Genomic DNA, 23,864 nt, shown 5'->3' with positions numbered 1-23,864 from the left:
AACAATTTTTAGGAGATGGACGCTTTAATGCTGCACTTCCACCCCATTCCCGAATCTGTCTTTCAAATAGAGCTCGAATATTGCCCACATAGGAATGCACATCCCTAGAAACATATGCATTGTGCAAGGCAGAATCTGACAAATAAAAATTTGGTAATACCAGGGATGAACCGCTTCTACATTGTCCTAATCCCCCTGATCTTCCTTCTCCCGGTCACTGTGAGCGCTCAGGGGAGGAGGGTGTGGCCAATATCTGGTCTCTTAGGAGTCTATCGATTGTGTTGGGGTAAGTTGTTCTTGTGCCCGAGATAAAAATGCAACATCAAGAACGAGATTGGCCACAAAAGTGTTTAGATCAAATGTAGCTTTAGGGGGAGCTACACTAGTAAGGTTTTTCCACTGACAAATAATATTTCTTCCTCCCATTCACTCTCCTTTGGGGTCTATTATATCTCAATTTGGGCACAAAGACTGTCACGGAATGCTGGTAGCGGTGACAGGACAGGACTCTCCATGCCATCAAAGAGATTGTTGACCACATGAGTTGAGACTGGTGATAATGTCGCTAGGTGAGCCTTAAAAATAATATTACAACTTTTTTTATTAAACAGGTATGATTTTAACCTGAAAAAATATTATTTTAATCATGTTTTATAACCCATTTTTTAGTGCCAAACCCCCTCCCCAACAGCAGCATCGAATAGGGGGGGCTCCAACAGTCCCAATTATTTTTTCCCTTTGGGATGGTTTAGTTTTTTAAGTTGAAAAAGCCAATTAACCCTTGTACTTCTCCTCTCTTTTGAAAAATATCAAGGGGGAAATTTCGTTGTGACTCTCAATAACTGTGATTCTACTGACGAGAGGGTTGCTATTAACCTCATCCATTTTCACAATAGCCAGTGCCTCACCAAACCAGTCTCCAGTAATTTAATGACCCAATCTGGCTCAATATTATTTTAGCAGATGTGAAAAATCTTTTTTTTTTTGGGGGGGGGGGCAGGGTTACCAGCAGTAGCGTCGAACAAGGGCCCCCTCGATACCCTATTGTTGGGGTAAATTCATTGTTAATTTATCTGTATCCCGCCATGCCTAAAATTAAAGTGTCAAGTTTTTGTCACTAAGACATTGTTCTCCCATAATAACCCGTTGAACTTCTCGTTCTTTTTTGTAAAATAGCAAGGGTGGTGTTTCATTATGACTGTCAATAACTGCAATTTTGCTTACGAGAGGGGTGCCATTAATGTCATCCATTTGAACAGTGACCAGTGTAGACCTAGACTCCACGCATGGCATGCTGGAACCAGGTCATGAAGGCTTCATATTTTCACCTTCCATGATTGCCCTTGCATATCCATCGCATACTCTGGATTTCTTAGGGGAAGGAACCCCTTCTTGTCTCTGATTTTCCTGACATAAAAATTAAAATGTTTTAATAGTCTAAATAATGGGTCCTTAAAAAACATAGTTTCAATTGTATTGCGTTGTATTGTATTGTATTGTATTAAATTGTATTGTATAGTTTCATAGTTTTCATATAGTTTCATAGTTCCCCTTAAATTTGTCGCTAATAACTCATTGCCGTTGCTCCCCTTTCACCTCACGTTGCGTAGCCCTTGACCTTAAAATGCATTTAAACTTTAAGAAGATGGGTCTTCTTTATGTGGGAAATCCCTTATTGGGGGGGCCTAACACAATATTACAAATCATGATTATATTCCAAAAGACGCCCGTTTAACTATCTATATTTACCATCAAAAGAACACTCCCAACTTCACTCATTTAACGTATATATAAGAAACTGATTTCATTAAATATTTAAGCTAACTGAAAATCTTTGCTAAAATGTATTTGGTAAAAAACCCTCGCACTATAATAGGATTTATGAAAGCCATCCTTTTGTTCAATTACAAGGTTTTGATGGTTCGCGCTATTCACGGTAGTTATGTTTAACCCAAATGCTTCTATATTCATTTTTCGGATGTATCTGGCATCTGACATAGCAGTAATGTAACGTTTACAGTAAAGCATATCTTGACATGTTGAAATGTGATTATTTTCTTCCCCATAGAACTATGAAATGAAACGTGGGATAGGGGTCAAGGGTTTAAATTGAATCAGCTTCATTTTGAGTATAATACAATATTTTGGAGGGGGGTCACCTCCACCCCTTAATGTACTCAGAAACTAAATTTTACCGTTAGGTATTCTCGAATCATATGCTTTTTAAAGTTTGTTGTTCCATTATTCATCTTGAAAACTGTACTGTTGACTCTCTACGCTTGTATTCATATTTTATACCCTGAAGAAACAAAAGACTTACCCGGTCTTCTACCAGATAAGAGAATCAAAAAATATTGCCTAAGGCATGTAACAGGAAACTCTTTGTTGTCGGATTATAAAGGGTTCTTGGACCAAAACAAGTCTTGCATAAGACCTACCGAAACAAGTGTCGCTGACTCACAAAACTTCGTCATCTACATAAGTAAACATTAAAACAACGTCTTGAAGGGGTACTAAGGTCAATTTTTGTACATGCAGGGGTTTTACATTTGACCAGCGTCTTGGAAAATTACCTTAGGGAGGGCCTGCTATTATTTGTTGATCCCTGCGTAGCCCTAATTGAAGTTTGCACTAGTAAGCAATGATATTTGTTAAGACTGTGACGTAATAACCATAGCACCTGTGTCTTGAAGAAGGCCTTGAAGAAAAATATTGAAAAATGAAAAAGTCCTGAGGGGTTCGTGACTACTCATGGTTCCTAGTATTCCCCCTATGGCAGCGCTAGACAGCATTAATAGCACACTACTCTAATGGTCCTAGAACGTCAAGAAAGCTTCTCATTAAAAATAAAACTTGCATGAAATGCCTAAGCTGACTTAGAACCGAAAAGCAAGGAGTCTCTTTGACCTCCAGCATGAATACTTAGTGTAATTCTTGGCCCATCTTGGTCACATCCTGGTTTTAAGTTCCACTGACCCTTTTGTGTAGCGGAAATGATTATGGTACTGAAAAAGAATATTCTTTCAATTTGTAACATAAAACAGCCATTTTGGCTCATAGAGTGGCAAAAAACCACCAAAGGAAATTTCTGATATGATCAGCCAATTTAAATTATCACAAATCTATATATTGAGCTTACCAGTTTCAGAGAGTCCTGCCACGCGGTGGCAAATTCATTCCTAAAGATGCAGGTAGTCTATACAAATCAAATGTTTAATGAAGACATTTATTTAAAGCTTCGTTTGGTATGTTCAATTATTGGAGGCTTGACACTACTATGGACGGTGGTGTGTAATTGCGTAACAACCATTATGGAGAATCGGTCGTAGATCTTTGTGTTGGTGGGGGGGAGACATTCTTGGAACCTCAAAAAGTGTTTTTGCGCCCAAATAACAAGTTGAAAATTTGGGGGAGGGGAGGGAGAAATGAGTCTCTTTTCGTCTTTCATTCCCAGAAATATTTTGAAACTACATCTGTAATATTGGTGCTGACCGTGAAGGATTGATAGAAGCTGTTTACTTAATCCTTAATAAAGACATTTTTTTTGTAGAGTAAATAGTACTGTGTTTATGCGTTTCAATAAAACGTTAGAATAGACCATATATTAGTTGATCAAACATATCGTGGACAAACTGTATGTAAGGAGCGACCTGGCTCAATAGTAACCGAAACTCTAAAAATAGAATGATGATAAGAATAGATAAATAGAAAAATTAGCTTAGCCTATTATGCTGATTATAAGTACATAAGTTTCGTTTAGTTTAGTCTTACTCATCAATGGCTTTGAGCCTGAGAAAATTTGCCTGATAATTTCCAAAAAAAGGGAGAACACACCCTATAAGCTATAGAACCCTACTACAGAGGTTTCAACCTCCTATCTGCAAAAATGTGGAATTTGCATTTTTTTTGCCAGAAGAAAGACCATAGAAGCGTGTTTACTGGTTTGTGTGTTTGTTCTTTTTTCCCGGGGTGATCCTATGAACCCAAAGATTTTAGAATATCGGAATAGGGCTTATTCGAACGGATATTAAAAGTTCTAGTTCCCTTTTTAAGTGAATAAAAATATTGAAGGAATACTAGGCCTCCTCTTACATTCCCTTTTTCTCAAAACTGGCCGATAAAAATTTTGAGATAGCTACTTTGTTCATTATAGTTGAAAGACTGAATAACTATGCTTTTAGAGATATCATGGTCCCCCACACCGCTTTGGGGAGAGGTCTTTAAGTTACAAAATTTTCCCATTGTTTACCTATAGTATTTGTTATAGGAAGTATACAAATATATTTGGGCGTGTGGGGTGGGGGGGAATTCTCTGCTGGTGGGATAATTTTCCATAGGGACGGAAGTTTCCAAGGGATAAATTTTTCAGGAGAAATTTTGCACCACGGAAATTTGCCAGAATCCCTATATAAATTTTTCTTATATCATTTTTCCTCTTTGCTGACTCAGTTTTATGTTTGGATATGTTAAGGGTACTTGTCCAGGGTAAATTTTCGACAGGATTGAACTGTCTACAGAATCGATCCGCGGGGAGGATGGATTTTTCCATGGAGGTGTAGTCAGATTTCCTGGCTTTATTTTGAAAATGATCAGAAATTAAATAAAAACAATCAATTGAAAGTAAAGAGCAACATTGAAACTTAATACGAATAAAAATTATTACTTATATAAGGGAGGTTGCTCCTGCTCAACGCCTCACCCTTTGCGCTAAAGTTTGAATTCTGCCTCAGTTGTTTAAGAACGACTCCTGAAGCACTATGTGCGTTTAATTCGGACAATAAAAAGCTTTTTTGAAACTACAAAAAACTTTAGCGTAAAGAGCGAGGTGTCAAAGAAGAGCAACCCCCCCTAATATACGTAATAATTTCTGTTCATTTAAGATTTAATTTGGGCAAGTCGAAGATTTTGATGAATATGAAATTTGAATAAATGAATCTGAATCTAATGTTGTTCCTTACTTTCATTTGAAAATATTATTTTTTTTTCTTTTTAGTTTCTGATGTTTTTTTTATAATTCCTTGACAAAACAAAGGTTTAAGATTTAACATTTTATCCCGCTATAATTACACCCAAAGAGAATGGGAAACTTAGGAATTGGATATTCGGCGATTTAACATGGGAAGATAGGGATTATAGACTACTTGACTGAATGACAGTGTAGTGTCTGGTGAGTTCATTAAAGAGACTTCAAAGAAAATTGGATATTTCATATGGTGAATATGCTTATATTTTGCCTATGTTATAACCTATATTATTCCTATGCCTATGTGATATGCCTATTTTATAGGATTAAAGCTGATATTCCTCTGTAAATAAATAATCGGTATTGTCTTGTTCTCGAGCATCATCTCAAGTCAAAACCCAGTCTGCACAAGATAGGCCTATGTCAGCTTGGAAAAATTTTGGCAGGTTAAGCGGCCTAGGTGACTTTAAGAAAAGCGAGAAAAAATGAATAATAAATAATATTTTAAAAATAACATATTTAATAAAAATAGTTAAAAATCACTAAGCCGTTCCCAGTGCTAAAAAAATACAAAAAAAAAAACAAAATAACCTTTTGAATTGAAGTCTAACCAAGCAGAAGAAACAATTGAATAAAAAGCCAGAAATTAAAATATTTTTAAAAACAAGTATACAGCAGACATGAAATCCTGATGTCAGGGGTTCGAGTCCTGGCATCACTAGTTGTTTGGTTTTAAAAGGGGTCAGTGTTGTGACTTTGTAAGCTCAACTAGATTTGACCCAGCTAATCTCGGATACATGGAGAAATATTGGAGAAAACACAGGAAGCGTCAGATGATTTGCCCCCAACCACACATTTTACTCCCTGCCAAAGGCATCAAATCAGAAGATCGGTACCTGCACAAAGCAAATCATTGGTCAGTAAGCAAAAAGGTTTTTAAAGAATGCAGCTGTATAGGTTTGGAAAAAATAAGCAATAAAATTGTCGAAAGTTAGAGGACGCTCGTGTTTTTTCTTTTCAAAACTAGCACCAGTTTCTATTCCTATAAGTTTTAAATTTCTTTAACTAGAACTATTATAGCCACTATAATTGTCTAGAACTATAATTGACTCAACCTGTTGAATATTAATCTGTTCATTTATCGTTTTAGTGGACTGTTGGGATGGACCTGATGGACCTGTGGTGTGCCATGGCAATACCCTCACCTCAAAAATTCTCTTTTCTGATGTCATGGCAACCATTAAAGAACATGCTTTTGAAGCATCTGAGTAAGTACTAAGACAACAAAGGCTTAACCTTAGTGAAGCAAACGCATCTTTTAAATAAAAAATTTTGTGTTTTGCATGTCCATGAATTTTTGCTTTTAAGGCAATTTTCAGAAATTATTTAGAGAAAGATCCAACTACTGTGATACTTTAGCTTTACAATCTACGAAACTAAATATACCTGATTCTTTTCAAGCTTTAGGATGCCCATGGCCATACTCCCCCCTCTCTCCAGCAGCATATACCTCCCTCTTTCTTACTTTTTATGTAAAATCGGCTCTGTAGAAAATATTTTTTATGCTTTTTTTGTAAATGATTTCTCTTTGTTTTCTTTAATTCTCCTATACTTTTAGAGTAATCTCGTTGAAAAGCTTTTTTCTTTAATTCCCCTATACTTTTAGAGTAATCTCGTTGAAAAGCTCTTAAAAGATTGAATCGTTCCAATTAAAATCAAATTTGGCCTTAAAGAGATCAAGAATCAGCAACAAGCTTAAATCTAAAGCTATATGTAAGTTTTGAGACCAATAACAGTGTTTCCGCCAAACAGCTTCTCTGTGCAAATATAATTATTTGTCTCTGAGCATATTGTTTAAAAATGAATTCTGCCACTAATTAAGTGTGCCTCTGCTGAGGATTGAACTCAGGACCCCTGGTTTACGAGACCAGTGCTCTACCACTGAGCTACAATGGCGAGTAGCTTGCAGCAAAATGGTATCGACTGCAAGCTATTGATTAATATCAAATTTTTAAATATAAAGTAATACACAGTAATCTAACGGGATGTTGTCAAAGGCATAATACTCCACACTTAATCTCCGTGTTATTTACAATATTTGGCACATTATGCCAAATAATATACCAAATAATAGTCAGTAGCTTGGAATAACACTCACATCCTGCACATCAAACTTGATAAAGTACAAGATCCACAAAAGCCTCTCAATCTCCTCGTTATTTAAAAAATTTCGTCTACTAAGCCAAATTATAGCATAGTAAATACCAGTCCGTAATTTAGACTGACATCTACAACCTGAACATCAAACTCGAAACGTAATTTATTTCATGTATAAAGTCCCTAAATAGTCAAACATTTATTTTTTATTTTCGTGAAAATTCCGTTTATTGAAGTGTTTGTCATATTACAATTACGAGTTCAATCCAGTGTATTAGCTCAACACACATATTTATCTATTTATTTTAATATTCTGTTTTTTTCCGTTCTTTTTTTGAAGAGAATATCCTTACGTTTATTTTACCCAGCAAGTAAGGGGTTAGCTCACTGTTGGGGGTGTGTTATTTTGATACAACATTGTATCGTATGCATTAGCTTCAGTTTTTCCTTCATTGATGGATTGGAGAATGGGCATCATATTTTTATGCTATTTAAAAAAATGAAATTCCTTCCTATTTTCAGACAGACAGGTCAAATTGAAGGAATTTCAAATCAAACTCTACGAGCACAATGTAAAAGTTATTTGACTCTGGATAATTCTGTAGTATGTTTTTTTTTAATGAAAATTTTTTTTTAATATATATTTTTAATACATTTTTAATATATATATAAATATATATATATATATATATATATATATATATATATATATATATATATATATATATATATATATATATATATATATATATATATATATATATAATATGTATAAATATATAAATATATATATATATATATATATATATATATATATATTTATATATATAAACATGTATATATATATATAAATATCAAATATGTATATATACATATCTACATATATAAAAATAAGTTGTCTGTCTGTCTGTCTGTCTGTCGAGTGACGTCATGTTGGTCCGCATGTGACGTCTGAATTATTTCATCATATACCAATTCAAAAACGAAAGTATTCAAGCCGATGTAGCTGAGTTGGTAACGCGTTATGTTCCAGGTTCTATGTTCGAGAGGTTCCAGGCTCGAACCTTGACTTTACTATTAATACAAAAGAAAAAAAAACTAAAAAACGGTAAAAACTACAAAAAAAAACTAAAAAGAAAAAACTAAAAAACTAAAAAAGCTAAAAAAGGCAAAAAAATAAAAACTAAAAAAGAAAAAAAAACTAAAAAAAAACTAAAAAAAGCTAAAAAACTAAAAAAACTAAAAAAGGTAAAAAACTAAAAAACTAAAAACTAAAAAAGAAAAAAAACTAAAAAAGGAGAAAACCTGAAAAATAAAGGAGAAAAAGAAAACTAAAAAAAATAAAAATAAAAATAAAAAAAATAAAAAAAGGGAAAAACAAAAAAAAAAGAAAAAAACTAAAAAAGCTAAAAAAAGGGTAAAAACAAAAAAAAAAACTACAAGGAAAAAAGGAAAAAACAAAAAATTTATTTCAAAACTAAAAAAGAAAAAAAAACTAAAAAAGGAAAAAAACTGAAAAACAAAGGAGAAAACTAAAAAAAATAAAAATAAAAATAAAAATACTATAAAAAGGTAAAAACTACAAAAAAAAACTAAAAAGAAAAAAGAAAAAAACTATAACAGCTAAAAAAAGCCAAAAAAATAAAAAGAAAAAAAGAAAAAAACAATAAATTTATTTCATCATATACCAATTCAAAAACAAATGTATATATAGACCGGGACACTCAAAGAGAAATTACAAACTGGGACACCGGGACACAAATGACGACCAGGACATAGGGACACAACTACAATGGGGACGCCGGGGGGCACAGGGGGATATATAAATGACGATGGGGACACAGAGAATGTTCGAATAGCAATCACCATCAACAAAGCTCAAGGGCAATCATTAGAATCATGAGGTATAGATCTGAATACGGATTGTTTATCCCACTGACAATTATATGTTGCATGTTCAAGAGTCGGTAAACCTGACAATCTATTTATATGCACAGACAATGGGACAGCGAAGAATGTTGTATATTCGCAAGTTTTACGTAAGTAAAACCTATATGTATATCTATATTCACAGATGGGACACAGGGACACAACTACAATGGCGCGTAACTAATATGGCGCGCAACGACTTACGCGCGCAGGGGGGCTTGGGGGGGTTGTAAAGTTGCCCCCGCGCAGGGGGGCAATGTTTATTTCCGTTCTTTTTTTGAAGAGAATATCCTTACGTTTATTTTACCCAGCAAGTAAGGGGTTAGCTCACTGTTGGGGGTGTGTTATTTTGATACAACATTGTATCGTATGCATTAGCTTCAGTTTTTCCTTCATTGATGGATTGGAGAATGGGCATAATATTTTTATGCTATTTAAAAAAATGAAATTCCTTCCTATTTTCAGACAGACAGGTCAAATTGAAGGAATTTCAAATCAAACTCTACGAGCACAATGTAAAAGTTATTTGACTCTGGATAATTCTGTAGTATGTTTTTTTTTAATGAAATTTTTTTTTTAATATATATTTTTAATACATTTTTAATATATATATATATATATATATATATATATATATATATATATATATAAATATGTATATATATAAATATAAATATATATATATATATATATATTATATATATAAATATGTATATATATATATACATATCAAATATGTATATATACATATCTATATATATAAAAATAAGTTGTCTGTCTGTCTGTCTGTCTGTCGAGTGACGTCATGTTTGTCCGCATGTGACGTCTAAATTATTTCATCATATACCAATTCAAAAACGAAAGTATTCAAGCCGATGTAGCTGAGTTGGTAACGTGTTATGTTCCAGGTTCTATGTTCGAGAGGTTCCAGGCTCGAACCTTGACTTTAGTATTAATACAAAAGAAAAAAAAACTAAAAAACGGTAAAAACTACAAAAAAAACTAAAAAGAAAAAACTAAAAAACTAAAAAAGCTAAAAAAGGTAAAAAACTAAAAACTAAAAAAGAAAAAAAAAACTAAAAAAAACTAAAAAGGTAAAAACTAAAAAAAACAAAAAGAAAAAAAAACTAAAAAAAACTAAAAAAAGCTAAAAAACTAAAAAAACTAAAAAAGGTAAAAAACTAAAAAACTAAAAACTAAAAAAGAAAAAAAAACTAAAAAAGGAGTAAAACTGAAAAATAAAGGAGAAAAAGAAAACTAAAAAAAATAAAAATAAAAATAAAAAAAAAATAAAAAAGGAAAAAACAAAAAAAAACAAAAAAACTAAAAAAGCTAACAAAAGGGTAAAAAACAAAAAAAAACTACAAGGAAAAAAGGAAAAAACAAAAAATTTATTTCAAAACTAAAAAAGAAAAAAAAACTAAAAAAGGAAAAAAACTGAAAAATAAAGGAGAAAACTAAAAAAAATAAAGATATAAATAAAAATACTATAAAAAGGTAAAAACTACAAAAAAGAACTAAAAAGAAAAAAGAAAAAAACTATAACAACTAAAAAAAGCCAAAAAAATAAAAAGAAAAAAAAAACTATAAATTTATTTCATCATATACCAATTCAAAAACAAATGTATATATAGACCGGGACACTCAAAGAGAAATTACAAACTGGGACACCGGGACACAAATGACGACCAGGACACAGGGACACAACTACAATGGGGACGCCGGGGGGCACAGGGGGATATATAAATGACGATGGGGACACAGAGAATGTTCGATTAGCAATCACCATCAACAAAGCTCAAGGGCAATCATTAGAATCATGAGGTATAGATCTGAATACGGATTGTTTATCCCACTGACAATTATATGTTGCATGTTCAAGAGTCGGTAAACCTGACAATCTATTTATATGCACAGACAATGGGACAGCGAAGAATGTTGCATATTCGCAAGTTTTACGTAGTTAAAACCTATATGTATATCTATATTCACAGATGGGACACAGGGACACAACTACAATGGCGCGTAACTAATATGGCGCGCAACGACTTACGCGCGCAGGGGGGCTTGGGGGGGGTTGTAAAGTTGCCCCCGCGCAGGGGGGCAATGTTTGGTTGTAAAGGGGGGGGTTGTAAAGCTTTGCTTGGGGGGGAGGTTGTAAAGCTGTTGGGGTGGCGCAAAGCGCCACCCCAACAGCTAGTATATATATATATATACATACATATATATATATATATATATATATATATATATATATATATATATATATATATATATATATATATATATATATATATATATATATATATATATATATATATATATATATATATATATATATATATATATATATATACAGGGAATACACAGGGAATATAAATGACGACCGCGACACGCAAAGAGAAATTACAGACTGGGACACTGGGACACAAATGACGACCGGAACACAGGGAAACAACAACAACGGGGACGCCGGGGGGCACAGGGGGATATATAAATGACGACGGGGACACAGGGAATGTTAGATTAGCAATCACCATCGACAAAGCTCGAGGGCAATAATTAGAATAATGAGGTATAGATCTTAATACAGATTGTTTTTCCCATGGACAATTATATGTTGCATGTTCAAGAGTCGGTAAACCTGACAATCTATTTATATGCACAGACAACGGGACAGCCAAGAATGTTGTATATTCGCAAGTTTTACGTAGTTAAATAAATATATATATATATATATATATATATATATATATATATATATATATATATATATATATATATATATATATATATATATGTATATATATATTATATATATATATATATATATATATATATATATATATATATATATATATATATATATATATATGTATACATATATTATATATATATATGTATATATATATATATATATATATATATATATATATATATATATATATATATACTAGCTGTTGGGGTGGCGCTTCGCGCCACCCCAACACCTAGTTGGTGGGGGCGCTTCGCGCCCCCCCCAAGCCCCCCCGCGCGCGTAAGTCGTTACGCGCCATAATAGTTACGCGCCATTGTAGTTGTGTCCCTATGTCCCACCTGTGAATATAGATATATATATATATATATATGGTTTTAACTACGTAAAACTTGCGAATATACAACATTCTTTGCTGTCCCATTGTCTTTGCATATAAATAGATTGTCAGGTTTACCGACTCTTGAACATGCAACATATAATGGTCCATTGGAAAACAATCTGTATTCAGATCTATACCTCATGATTCTAATGATTGCCCTTGAGCTTTGTTGATGGTGATTGCTAATCGACCATTCCCTGTCCCGGTGTCCCGGTCGTCATTTACATCCCCCTGTTTCCCCCGGTGTCCCCGTTGTAGTTGTGTCCCTGTGTCCCGGTCGTCATTTATATTCCCTGTGTCCCGGGTCCCGGTCATCATTTGTATCCCGGTGTCCCGGTCTGTATATACATTCGTTTTTTAGTTTTGTTTTTCTCCTTTATTTTTTTCCTTTTTTTTTCTTTTTTAGCTTATTTAGATTTTTAGATTTTTTAGTTTTTTTTATTAGTTTTTAGTTTTTATTTCTTTTTAGTTTTTTTGTCCCGGTCGTCATTTATATCCCCCTGTTTCCCCCCGGTGTCCCCGTTGTAGTTGTGTCCCTGTGTCCCGGTCGTTATTTATATTCCCTGTGTCCCGGTCGTCATTTGTATCCCGGTGTACATGTCCTGGTCGCTTTCTCTTTGAGTGTCGTCATTTATTAGTTTTTTCCTTTTTTTTTTAGTTTTTTATTGGTTTTTACCTTTATTTTAGCTTATTTTTCAGTTTTTTCCTTTTTTTTAGTTTTTTTTTATTTTTTATTTTTTTTATTTTTTATTTTTTTTAGTTTTTTACCTTTTTTTAGTTTTTTTAGTTTTTTTAGTTTTTTAGCTTTTTTACTTTTTTTATTAGTTTTTAGTTTTTTTTTGTAGTTTTTGCCTTTTTTTAGTTTTTTCACTTTTTTTTTTAGTTTTTTATTGGTTTTTACCTTTATAGTTTTTTTAGTTTTTTAGCTTTTTTATTTTTTTTATTAGTTTTTAGTTTTTTTTGTAGTTTTTGCCTTTTTTTAGTTTTTTCAGTTTTGACGTCACCTAATCCAGTTTTTTCAGGTGACGTCACCTGACACATCCATCCATCCATCCACAGACAGACAACTTATTTTTATATATATAGATATATATATATATATATATATATATATATATATATATATATATATATATATATATATATATATATATATATATATATATATTCACAAGTGGGACACAGGGACACAACTACAATGGCGCGTAACTAATCATGGCGCGTAACGACTTACGCGCGCGGGGGGGGGGGGTTGGGGGGGTGCTAAGCGCCAGCCCAACAGCTAGTATATATATATATATATATCTATATATATATATATATATATATATATATATATATATATATATATATATATATATATGTATATATATATATATATAGATATATACATATATATACATATATATATATAAATAGATATATACATATATATATATATATATATATATATATATATATATATATATATATATATATATATATATATATATATATATATATATATATATATATATATATATATATATATATATATATATATATATATATATATATATATATGTGAAAAATTTTAGTTTCACAGTATAAGCTTAAAGTCAAATTTAGAACAAATGAATTACTATATATGCACAAATGAAACCTAAAAGTTACAGAAATTGAAATGAACAGTATGGCAACACTGTCTCTTTACCCCCCTGACACTCACTGCAAGGTTAGCCTGTAATTTGTACCGGGTCCACACTTAGTAGGGTGTCCCGAAGGTTTAATTCAGGATGTTTTAATCATTCTGATTAAAGTGGTGTTCTATTCAGTCAGACAAACAAACACACTAAAACAGACAAAGAGACAAGCAAACAAATAGTGAGACACACAGACACGACGTCTGTCGTTTTGTTTGTGTGTCCGACTCTGTGTGCGCTTTTGTCTCTCTCTCACCGTGCCCGTGTTTTCCCGTCTCTGTGTCTGTCTTTTTGTGTTTGTGAGTGTGTGTCTATCTGTGTGTGTGTGTATGTGATTTTGTGTACGTGTTCCTGTGTATGAGTGTGTGTGTGTATGTGTATGTGTGTGTGTTTGTGTGTGTGTATATGTGTGTGTGTGTGTGCTTGTTTGTGTGCGTGTGCTTGTGTGTTTGTTTGTGTATGTTTGTGTCCCTGCTTTGATATTGCTACTTCCGGGGGAAAAGTCCAACAAGCCTGGTCGGAACATAAGAACGAGAAAAGAAACAAAACAAATTCCATTTTAGTATTGCTATTTTTGGAAAAAATTGAACAACTCTGGTCAGAATGTAAGAATTAGAAAAGAAACAATAGCAATTCCAGTTTGGTATTAATAATTTCTGGAAAAAAGTAAAAAAAAACCTCATTGAAACAAAGGAACGAGAAAAGAAGCAAAATAATTCGGCTTTAGCATTGCTAGTTTTGTAAAAAAGTCAAACAACCGCGCTTGAAATATAAAAATGAGAAAAACAGAGCAATTCCTCTTTGATATTGGTATTTTTTGGGAAAAAGTCATACGACCCTGGTTGACACAGAAGAATGAGGAAAAGAAACAAAAGCATTTCCGCTTTGGTGTTGCTGTTTTTGGAAAAAAGTCTCTCAACTTTGTTTGAGACATATGAAGGAGAAAAGGAACAAAGCAATTCCACTTCTAATTTTTATTGTGAAAGTATCTGAAGATGCTTTACGTATGATAGTGCACACAAGAGCAGAGCCATAGGCCAGTCACAGAGAAGCACAGTCTCAGAATGGCCTTGGAGGTCATCACGTTGGGGGTGGCTTACGAAAACACGAGCCAATAGATTTAAAGCAGGCTTTTTATCATGAAAATATTCTAAAAATGCCTCAGAAATGATAGTTAATACTAGAGGATTCCGTTTGCCAGCCATAATGTGCCACGGTGGTGTGAATTGCCATGGAAGGGCATCAAGTTGTGGGTAGCTTGAGAAAACACGTAACGATGGATCTAAAGCATGGGTTTTATCATGAAAATATCTCGAAGAAGCCTTAGGAATGATAGATTCTGCCTGAGGGTGCCAAGTACCAGCCATATTGTGCTACGGTGACGTGAACTGCCTTGGGGGCATCTCGTTTGGGGTGGCTTACGAAATCACGAACCAATGGATTTAACGGATGATTCCTATTATAAAAATATATGAGAACGACTTGGGAATGATAGTTCGAGCCAGAAGGTGTCATGTGTCATCCATAGTTTGCTGCGGTGGCGTGAATTACCATGTTGGCATCACGGTTGGGATGGCTTGTGAAAACAAAATCGACGGATTTAATGCATATTTTTATCATGAAAATCTCTGAGAATGCCTTAGGAATGATAAAATGTACCATAGTACGACTTAGGAATGATAGTTCGAGCCAGAGGGTGTCATGTGTCATCCATAGTTTGCTGCAGTGGCGTGAATTACCATGGTGGCATCACGGTTGGGATGGCTTGTGAAAACAAAATGGACAGATTTAATGCATATTTTTATCATGAAAATCTCTGAGAATGCCTTAGGAATGATAACATGTACCATAGAAATGTCACAGGGCAACCAATTTTTACAAACTCAGAAATGGTCATTCAAGAAATGTTATGAGTTTTATGTCCTTTTGAAAAAATAAGGAAATATAGAATTAAAGACCGAACATATTCCAATTGATCAAAAGTTCTGCTAAATGTAAGGAGCGATGTTAAAACTCATGAGTAGAAATAGGTGTCAGTCAAATGTAACCAATTTCCAATAATTGATTTTACACCTGTAGATACATTATTAACCTGAATAATAACCACGCAATCCATAGCTCACGGAAAATGATAATACGGAATCATATTGATTCAAGCAAAGATCTTCACGCTTTGTGCATTGTCTGGATGGCACTGAAAATTCTGGAAACAATGGTAGCATTCCCACAAAAAAGCATTTTCCAAGTGATACTATTAGGAGGGGTTTTTTGGTACAGGTGGTTAAGGCAGCATTCCATAGGGGAAATCTCCGGTCTTACATTCGAGTCCTAAGGCAGACAAAAATCTTTGATTCGTAATTACAAAGGTTCCCCGAGGGAAAAGTCTTGAAGAAAATGTCTTGAAGCAAAAGTCTTACAATAAAAAAAAAACTTGAAGAAAAAAGAAATCTCGAAGAAAAAACACCTGAAGAAAAAACGTCTAAAGGCAAGAAGACCGCTTGAAGAAAATGAAATCTCACCGAAAAAACATCTCCTAAAGTAAACGTAACACTTTCGTATGGACTGTCCTCAGTTACAATCGGGGGCTCCCAACTTACTAGCGAGCCCTATGCTCCAACAAATCACGCAAGATTACGTCATCTTCAGTAACGACCGGGGGTTCCTCACCTGCACTGAGCTTTAATATGTCACTGGAGATCACATCCTTCTGAGTTAAAAGCGGGGTTCCCCCTTGACTACTGGGTCCCTTGTTGAAATTGGTTACTAGGGGCCTGGTGAAATTGAATGCTTGGGCCCCGGTTGATTTGGATACTAGGATCGAGTTATAATTGACTGCTAGGGCACCAGTAAAGTTGCTTACTAGGAGCCCCACAGTGGAATTGCTTGCTAGGGCCCTCGTTGGAATTGGTTTCTAGTGTCGTGGTAAAATTGTATGTTAGTACCCCCGGTAGAAATGGATGCTAAGTATTCGTTGGAATTGACTTCTAGGCCCCCTGTTGGAATTGGTTGCTAGGGACCTCCCAGTTTGAATTGTTCGCTAGGGCTCCAGCTGGATTTGGTTATTAGGGCTTGGTGAAATTGGATGATAGGCGACCGGTGTCTTGAATGGTCCTCCTATCACGTAACAAACAGGTTTACTAATGTATTGTGCAAGACCCAAGTGTGCATAATAACGTTTTGTGGGGCTAGTAGCTCCAGATCTTGTAAAAAAAAACATTTGTATAAGTAAACAAATAATCCCCTATTATGTAGCAATCATGTGTACTATAGTATTACATAACATAAAGGTGCACTAGATAATTGCGTAAGACCCAGTTGCTGGTAACAACGTCTTGAGGGGCTATTAACTCCAATAGTATACACCCTGTGGCCGATTTTAAATAGATTGACCCCTCATTACTGGTATCCACGAATAGCCGTTCTATATGACAAGGAGAAAAAATTGAAGATATATGACATTTTACTAAGTAAGCACTTTATAAATAAAAAAGGAACAAAAATATATCCTCTTGGGAACTGGGAAATCTATTTTTAGATATCTCTTCTCTATTGTCTTAGTTGATAGGGTGAGTGACTTTAGGGAGAAAATTATATACACAGAAGAAAACTCTTTTGCTTTTAGCCAAATCATGGTATAAGCTAAATTTTGCCAGTATCTTATAACAGTTAGCATATCAAACAGTTCGTCGTAACGAGCTGTAACCAAGGAGCGACCTGGATCAATAGTAGTGAAGCTCTAAACAGCAGAGTATTCTTACAATGCATATATAAAAAGAATTCGAGTTTTATGCTGATTTCAAATATACAACTTCTATCAAGTTTAGTCTTACCTATCAAAGGTAACGCGCCTGAGAAAACTTGCCATAATTTGAAAAAAGGGAAAAGCACCCTTAAAAGTCATAGAACCTTAATGAAAATAATACCATCAGATTCAGTGTATCAGGAACTATGCCTCAGAGGTTTTTAGCGCCTGCCTGAAAAATGTAGATTTTTGTGTTTTTTTGCCAGAAAAAGATCACGGATATGTGTTAATATTTTTATTTATATTTTTTCCCCAAGGGTTATTGTATCGATCCAGTGGTCCCACAACACCTTGAGGGGACAATTTTGAAGAAAATTAACAGTTCCAGTGCCCTTTTAAGTGACCAAAAAAGTTGGACGGTAACTAGGCCCCCTCCCACGCCCATTTATTTCAAAATCATCCTGTCAAAATTTTGAGATAGCCATCTTGTTCAGCATAGTTGAAATTGGTTGCTAAGGCCCGGCGTCTTGAAGGTTCCCCTTATTAAATAACAATCAGCTGTAATATAGTAGTGCGCAAGACCAATGTACGCATAGTAACGTCTTCAGGGGCTAGTAGCTTCACATTTCGGAGAAAACATTTGCTTAAGTAAACAAACGACCTCCTATTATGGAACAAACAGGTGTACTGTAGAATTACATAACATACAAGTTTACTATAGTATTGCGTAGGACACATGTGCCCGTAATTGCGTCTTGAGCAGCGAGTAACTCCTATAGTACACTCCCTATCGCTGCTTTTAAATAGATTGACCCCTCATTACTTTTATCCACGAATATCTGTTCTATATGACGAAGGAAAAAGGATGAAAATAAAAGATATATGACTCTTTACTAAGTAAACACTCTGTAAATAAAAAGAAAGAAAGAAAGAGAGAGAGAGAGAGAGAGAGAGAGAGAGAGAGAGAGAGAGAGAAAGATAGAGAGAGACACAGACAGACAGACAGATAAAGAGATGTAAAGAACAGTGAGATTTGAGGGAGAAGAAAAGGAACGCTTAAAATAGCACTTGGAAATGTTCCTTTCTTAATTAAGTGCCTGACCTATTTACATAGCAAGAGATGTTCACTTTCTAGTGAATAAAAGTATCCTCTTGGGAACTGGGAAGCCTATTTTTAGATATCTCTTCTTTGTTGTCGTAGAGGATATGGTGAGTGACTTTAGGGAGAAAATTAAGTACACAGAAGAAAACTACTTTCGTTTTAGGCCAAACCATGATATAAGCTAAATTTTGCCAGTATCTTATAACAGTTAGCATATCAAACAGTTCGTGGTAACTAACTGTGTATCTAAGGAGCGACCCGGCTCAATAGCAATGAACTATAAAAAGCGGAATTTTCACACCAATAGATATATCAAAAGAATTGGAGTTTTATGCGGATTTTAAATATAAAATTTCTATTAAGTTTAGTCGTTCCCATTAAAGTTTATGAGCCTGTGAAAATTTGCAATATTTTTGAAAAAAGGGGAAAACTCCTCCAAAAATTCATAGAATATTAATAAAAATAACACCGTCAGATTCAGCGTATCAGAAAACCATACTGCAAAGGTTTCAAGCGCCTATCAGATCACGGAAGCGTGTTTATTTTATTTATTTTTTTCCACGGGTGATCGTATTGACCCAGTGGTATTAGAATATCGTGACAGGGCTCTTTCGAATGAAAATTAAGTGTTCTAGTGCCCTTTTAAGTGACCAAAAAAGTCGGAAGATAACTAAGCCCCCTCCCACGTCTCTTTTTTCTTAAAATCGTCCCGTCAAAATTTTGAGATAGCCGTTTTGTTTCACATAGTTGAAAGGACGAATACATATCCCTTTGGGAACATCATGAGCCTTCAAAGCCCCTGGGGAAAGGGCCTTAAGTCTCAAATTTGCTCACTCTTTACCAGACACGTACGCAGGAATTTTTTTTCGGGGAGGGGGGCAAAACCTTCGAAACAGCACATATAAAGTAGCACTTTTTAATTTAGCAATGCAAAAAGCACGTATATCGGAATACAGACTAACTTTAATCTGTAGTATTGTAGCGGATGGGGGGAAGAAGACTGAAGCCTCAAAAGTACGTTTTAGGCTTAGGTTATGTTCATAGCGATTCAGAACCAGTGATTAATCTATTATATACCACTGAAAGGGAAATTTTAGGGTTAACAGTGCAATATGGGTGCTGTGGGGGTAGTTCTTCTATTGCAAAAACGTAGATTTTAATGGAAAATTTTAGTTTCCAAAATTGATCCATTAAAAGTTGTACTTTATCCTGAGAAGGGGGGGGATAAACGCCCTAATATCAAGAACAATTCTATTTTGCTGTGGAAAGCAAACTCTCCTTACAAAAAAAATAACAGTACAATTGCTAATTACTTCAAAGAGGGTAAAAAGTTGACAGAAAATGGGTTAGTAATTGGGCAGTGACTTGACCGGATAATTGCATGCTGTAAAATCCCCCCAAAAAGGCTTCACATATGTATCTATATTCTTAATAAATGTCCTACTTTTTGCCAGAAATTCCAAGAAACCATGGGGAAATTAAACATTTCAAAAATTTGGGGGGGGGACCGGGTCCGAAGGCCCCCCTGCGTACGTGCCAGCTCTTTACGTATGACATTTGTTACTAGGAAGCATGCATATATTTTTGGGGGGGGGAATTTTCTACTGGTGGGATTTTCCACGAAAATAATTTCCATGGATAGGGAAATTTCCAGGGGGTGCATTTTTCAGGGGAAATATTTCACTAGGGGAATTTGCCAGATTTCCGACACAAAACTCTTCTGTTTTACTTTTTCATTGCCGACTCGATTTACGCCAGTCCAGGATAAATTTTCACCAGGATCGAACTTTTCTAGATAATAAGTCCTTGGGATGGAGGGAATTTTTCGTAAAAGAGTAGCCAGATTTCCTGGCATTATATAAAAATGATCAGAAATTAAACAAAAAAACAAGCCTTTTCCTCACTCTTTACGCTAGAGTTTGAATTCCGTCCCAATTCTTTATTAACGACACATGGAACACCAAGTTCGTTTAATTACAAGAATAAGAAGATTTTACTAAATACAGAAAAATCTTGGCATAAAGAGTGAGGTGTTATGGAGAAGGAGCCTCCCTCACTTAGGTAATAGTTTCTGTTGGTTTTGAGTTTTAATATTACTTCTTACTTCAAGTTGAATAAAAACTTGTTTTTTTATTTAACCGACATTTAGGCTTAATAGGTACTCGCAAGAAAATTGACTAGGAATCAGCGTTCAAATGTTAGGAAAATTGGACCTAAAATCAATCATTTTACACCAGAAAAAAAGCTATGAAATCTGGAAAAATAATTATGTGTGATGTTCGAAGTGCTTTTCAGATTTATGACAGGGGAATAGGGTAAAAATTTTGCGTCTCAACAGCTAAAATGTCTGATTCTAATGGATTTTGTTTTGGCTGAACTTAAATTTGAAATAAAAAATATTTAACAAATACCTTACTGAGTTTGAAAGTTACCCACGACCTTCGAATTGGTCTATGCCTCTTCTATTAAATCGAAACTGATAACCAGATTTTTTTACCCTAAGCTGTAGAGCTATTGTCGAGTTTTTATTTTGCGTTTTTCAAAATTACTCTCATTTTGAAAAAAAAAACAAACAAAAAAACACTTAGTGAAATGAGTGAAGCTCGTTTGCAAGTTTTGAATATTTTTAATATGATTCACTTTATTTATGTTTTCTTGATATTTTCCTAGCCCCGAACAAATACTTACTGATGTGATTAGATCAAGAATACACAAAAAAAAATCAAGAAAATCAAACAGAAATGGCCACAATTAGATATTTTGCCTATAGTCTCCAATGAAGGGCATTGACTTTTAACTAAATCTATAAAATTTGTGACAAATATTTGTGATAAAGGAATGTAGGCTCTAATCTCATGAAAGAAAATTTTATTCCTGAAATTTTTCCTGAATATTCCTGAATTTTTTTAGTCCGGGAAAAGCTGGATGACTGCTTGCTGACAAATCGTAGTCAAAAGGTGTGAAGCAGATATACTGAAATATGCACTAATCTTTCTAAATAATAGATGGTAAACAACTGCAGATTAACGAAATAATAAGAAAAATAGAAAGACTTAACCTTAATTTTTAGCTTGACTTCTCTTTTTAAAATTATAAAAGGGGAATTATCGAAGGATTTTTTATATTTATACACATCAAAAGAACGTTCTTTTATGGTAATTCCAAATTTTTGTAACTCATTAAGCTTAAATTATTCGTCAAAAGTTAAGAGCTTGAGAATATTTATATTGAATTAAAAACACAGGAAGGGCAATGATCTTGAGTAAAATTCCATCGTTAAATTCAGCATACCAGAGAACCCTATTGCAGAGGTATAAATTATCTACAGACACGCGAAATTTTCATTGTACCCATAGTTCTAGAATATAGGAGAGAGCTTGCTGAAATGGATATTGAAAGTTTCAGGGCTTTTTGAAATAGAAACTTGAAACAGAGAGATTGTGAGAGATAAAAGAGATTGTGCAACAGTAAAGTGGTATTTTCTGCCATTTTGCCACGGAAAACGACAGTTTTACCCCAAAAAGGTAAAACTTCTAAGACAAATAATATATTTAAAACTGAGACAAAATTATATATAGAGCTTTCCAGCTTCGGGAGCCATGCCGACAGATTTTCCAACTTCCAGTAAACTTTAAGATAGATACATAAGCAACGAGACTGGGGAGGTTTCTCCTTAACTTCCCTTTACTCCTAAAACTATTTTTGAACTAGGGCTTTACAAAACCGGACCTAGAAAAAATTCTTGGGGGAATGTCCAATATGACAAGGCCACCAATAATTGACCGAATTGATAAGTTTATTTTAAAGAAGGGGAAAAACAAATGCCAGAACAATCTCGGGAGACGGTGGCTGGCCTCCGCCCCGGAGCCTTCTCTAGGCCTGTATATGCGTGCTACGGGGTAACAGGTCCTGTTATATTGTAAAATCTTTTATTGTAACATAAACGAGTATACACACGTGCCAACCGTCAAAGAAGAGGGAATGGTAGGGATTATCCCTATACAAAAAGAATCCGTTCGAAGAGCTGTTTTTGAAAACCGTGAAAGAGATGACCCTAAAGATAATTTTCGATAATCTCGAAGCAATGTCATACGTGGTAGCTAACCTTACATTTAAGAGAGCATTTTACCAATATATATTGTAGTAAAAAATTAGAGCTGAAGAGTTTTTCGTGTCTATAGAAACTGAAACTCGTAAAAAATAAGTTTGAGTACAATAAATACATTTACATAATCTACTGTTAACGCTGACTCTAGATCTGTAAAACTCATTAGTTTTAATATACATTAGTGAAAAATATGGCTGGAAGAAAATGTCTTGCACGTTTCTAAATAGTTCAAACAAAAGTTGGCTGGTAATCATTATAGTCAAACATCTGAAAGCTATTTTTATGTTTCTGCTATTTCCTTTGAATTTTGTGTTTTAACCTAGCACATACAGAATAACTGCAGTCGAAGCTTTTTTAGTCTAAATTTGTTTTTCATTCAAGATACCCCCTCATAATTCACTTGGAGAACCACTGTAGCGTAAAGCAACAACTAGTTGTAGCTAAGCTGATCAATGATACCATGGGAGATCTACTCTATGGCTCACAAAAATTAATTAGTATTGCATCACTTGCTCCGCAAGAATTAGTAAAGAAAATCCTCATTATGGTAAGACATCTTCTCTATATAGAACCAAAGCACCTGTCTGTATTTTCTTTTGATCTTTCTGCACCTTAAGAGAAATCTGTCTTTCCAGTACTATTTCAATAATATAAGTTAATTTCTAGGCTGCGGGCGAAGTGGTCAATTTATTATGATCCATGATTCCTGGAAATACAGAAAATAACCTGACGATTACGGGTAATACACCTGACGGGCATTGATCATAGTGGGAGTATGTTATGAAAAAGGCCTATAGCAATCACTCCGTCAATCGTATAGAAATTTCTAGAAGTAAAACTATTTTGTTCTGGGTAATATTCATGATAATTGCCATTTTACTGTTTTCTTTTCCCTCTAGCCAGAGCTTAAATATGTTATCTGACCATATTCTATGGCTATCTTTACAATTTTATTATGAAAAACATCGTTTTTCTGTAGCAAACTTTTAGTTTTGTTGAATTTGTGTCTCGGCCTTTACAAGGAAAAAAATTGTTAGAAATTAA

General features: G+C 34.1%; 1 protein-coding gene and 1 non-coding gene across 2 annotated transcripts in view; one reads left to right on the top strand and one right to left on the bottom strand.

The window, feature by feature from the left end:
- The window catches only part of LOC136037490 (inactive phospholipase C-like protein 1), a 169,147-nt gene that overhangs the window by 53,505 nt on the left and 91,778 nt on the right, over window positions 1-23,864 (top strand). Inside the window, exons 4-5 of the mRNA XM_065720206.1 lie at window positions 6,114-6,231; window positions 23,202-23,367. Coding sequence (XP_065576278.1) covers window positions 6,114-6,231; window positions 23,202-23,367 — 284 coding nt within the window. The remainder of the gene's footprint in view (window positions 1-6,113; window positions 6,232-23,201; window positions 23,368-23,864) is intronic.
- On the bottom strand, window positions 6,848-6,919 carry Trnat-cgu (transfer RNA threonine (anticodon CGU)). The gene has a single exon. It is a non-coding gene; the product is annotated as a tRNA-Thr (tRNA).

This window comes from Artemia franciscana, chromosome 17 (assembly GCF_032884065.1).
Source record: "Artemia franciscana chromosome 17, ASM3288406v1, whole genome shotgun sequence".
Classification (NCBI taxonomy): domain Eukaryota; kingdom Metazoa; phylum Arthropoda; class Branchiopoda; order Anostraca; family Artemiidae; genus Artemia; species Artemia franciscana.
Note: the sequence above shows the minus strand (reverse complement) of the source record. Positions and strands in the feature narration are given on the sequence as shown.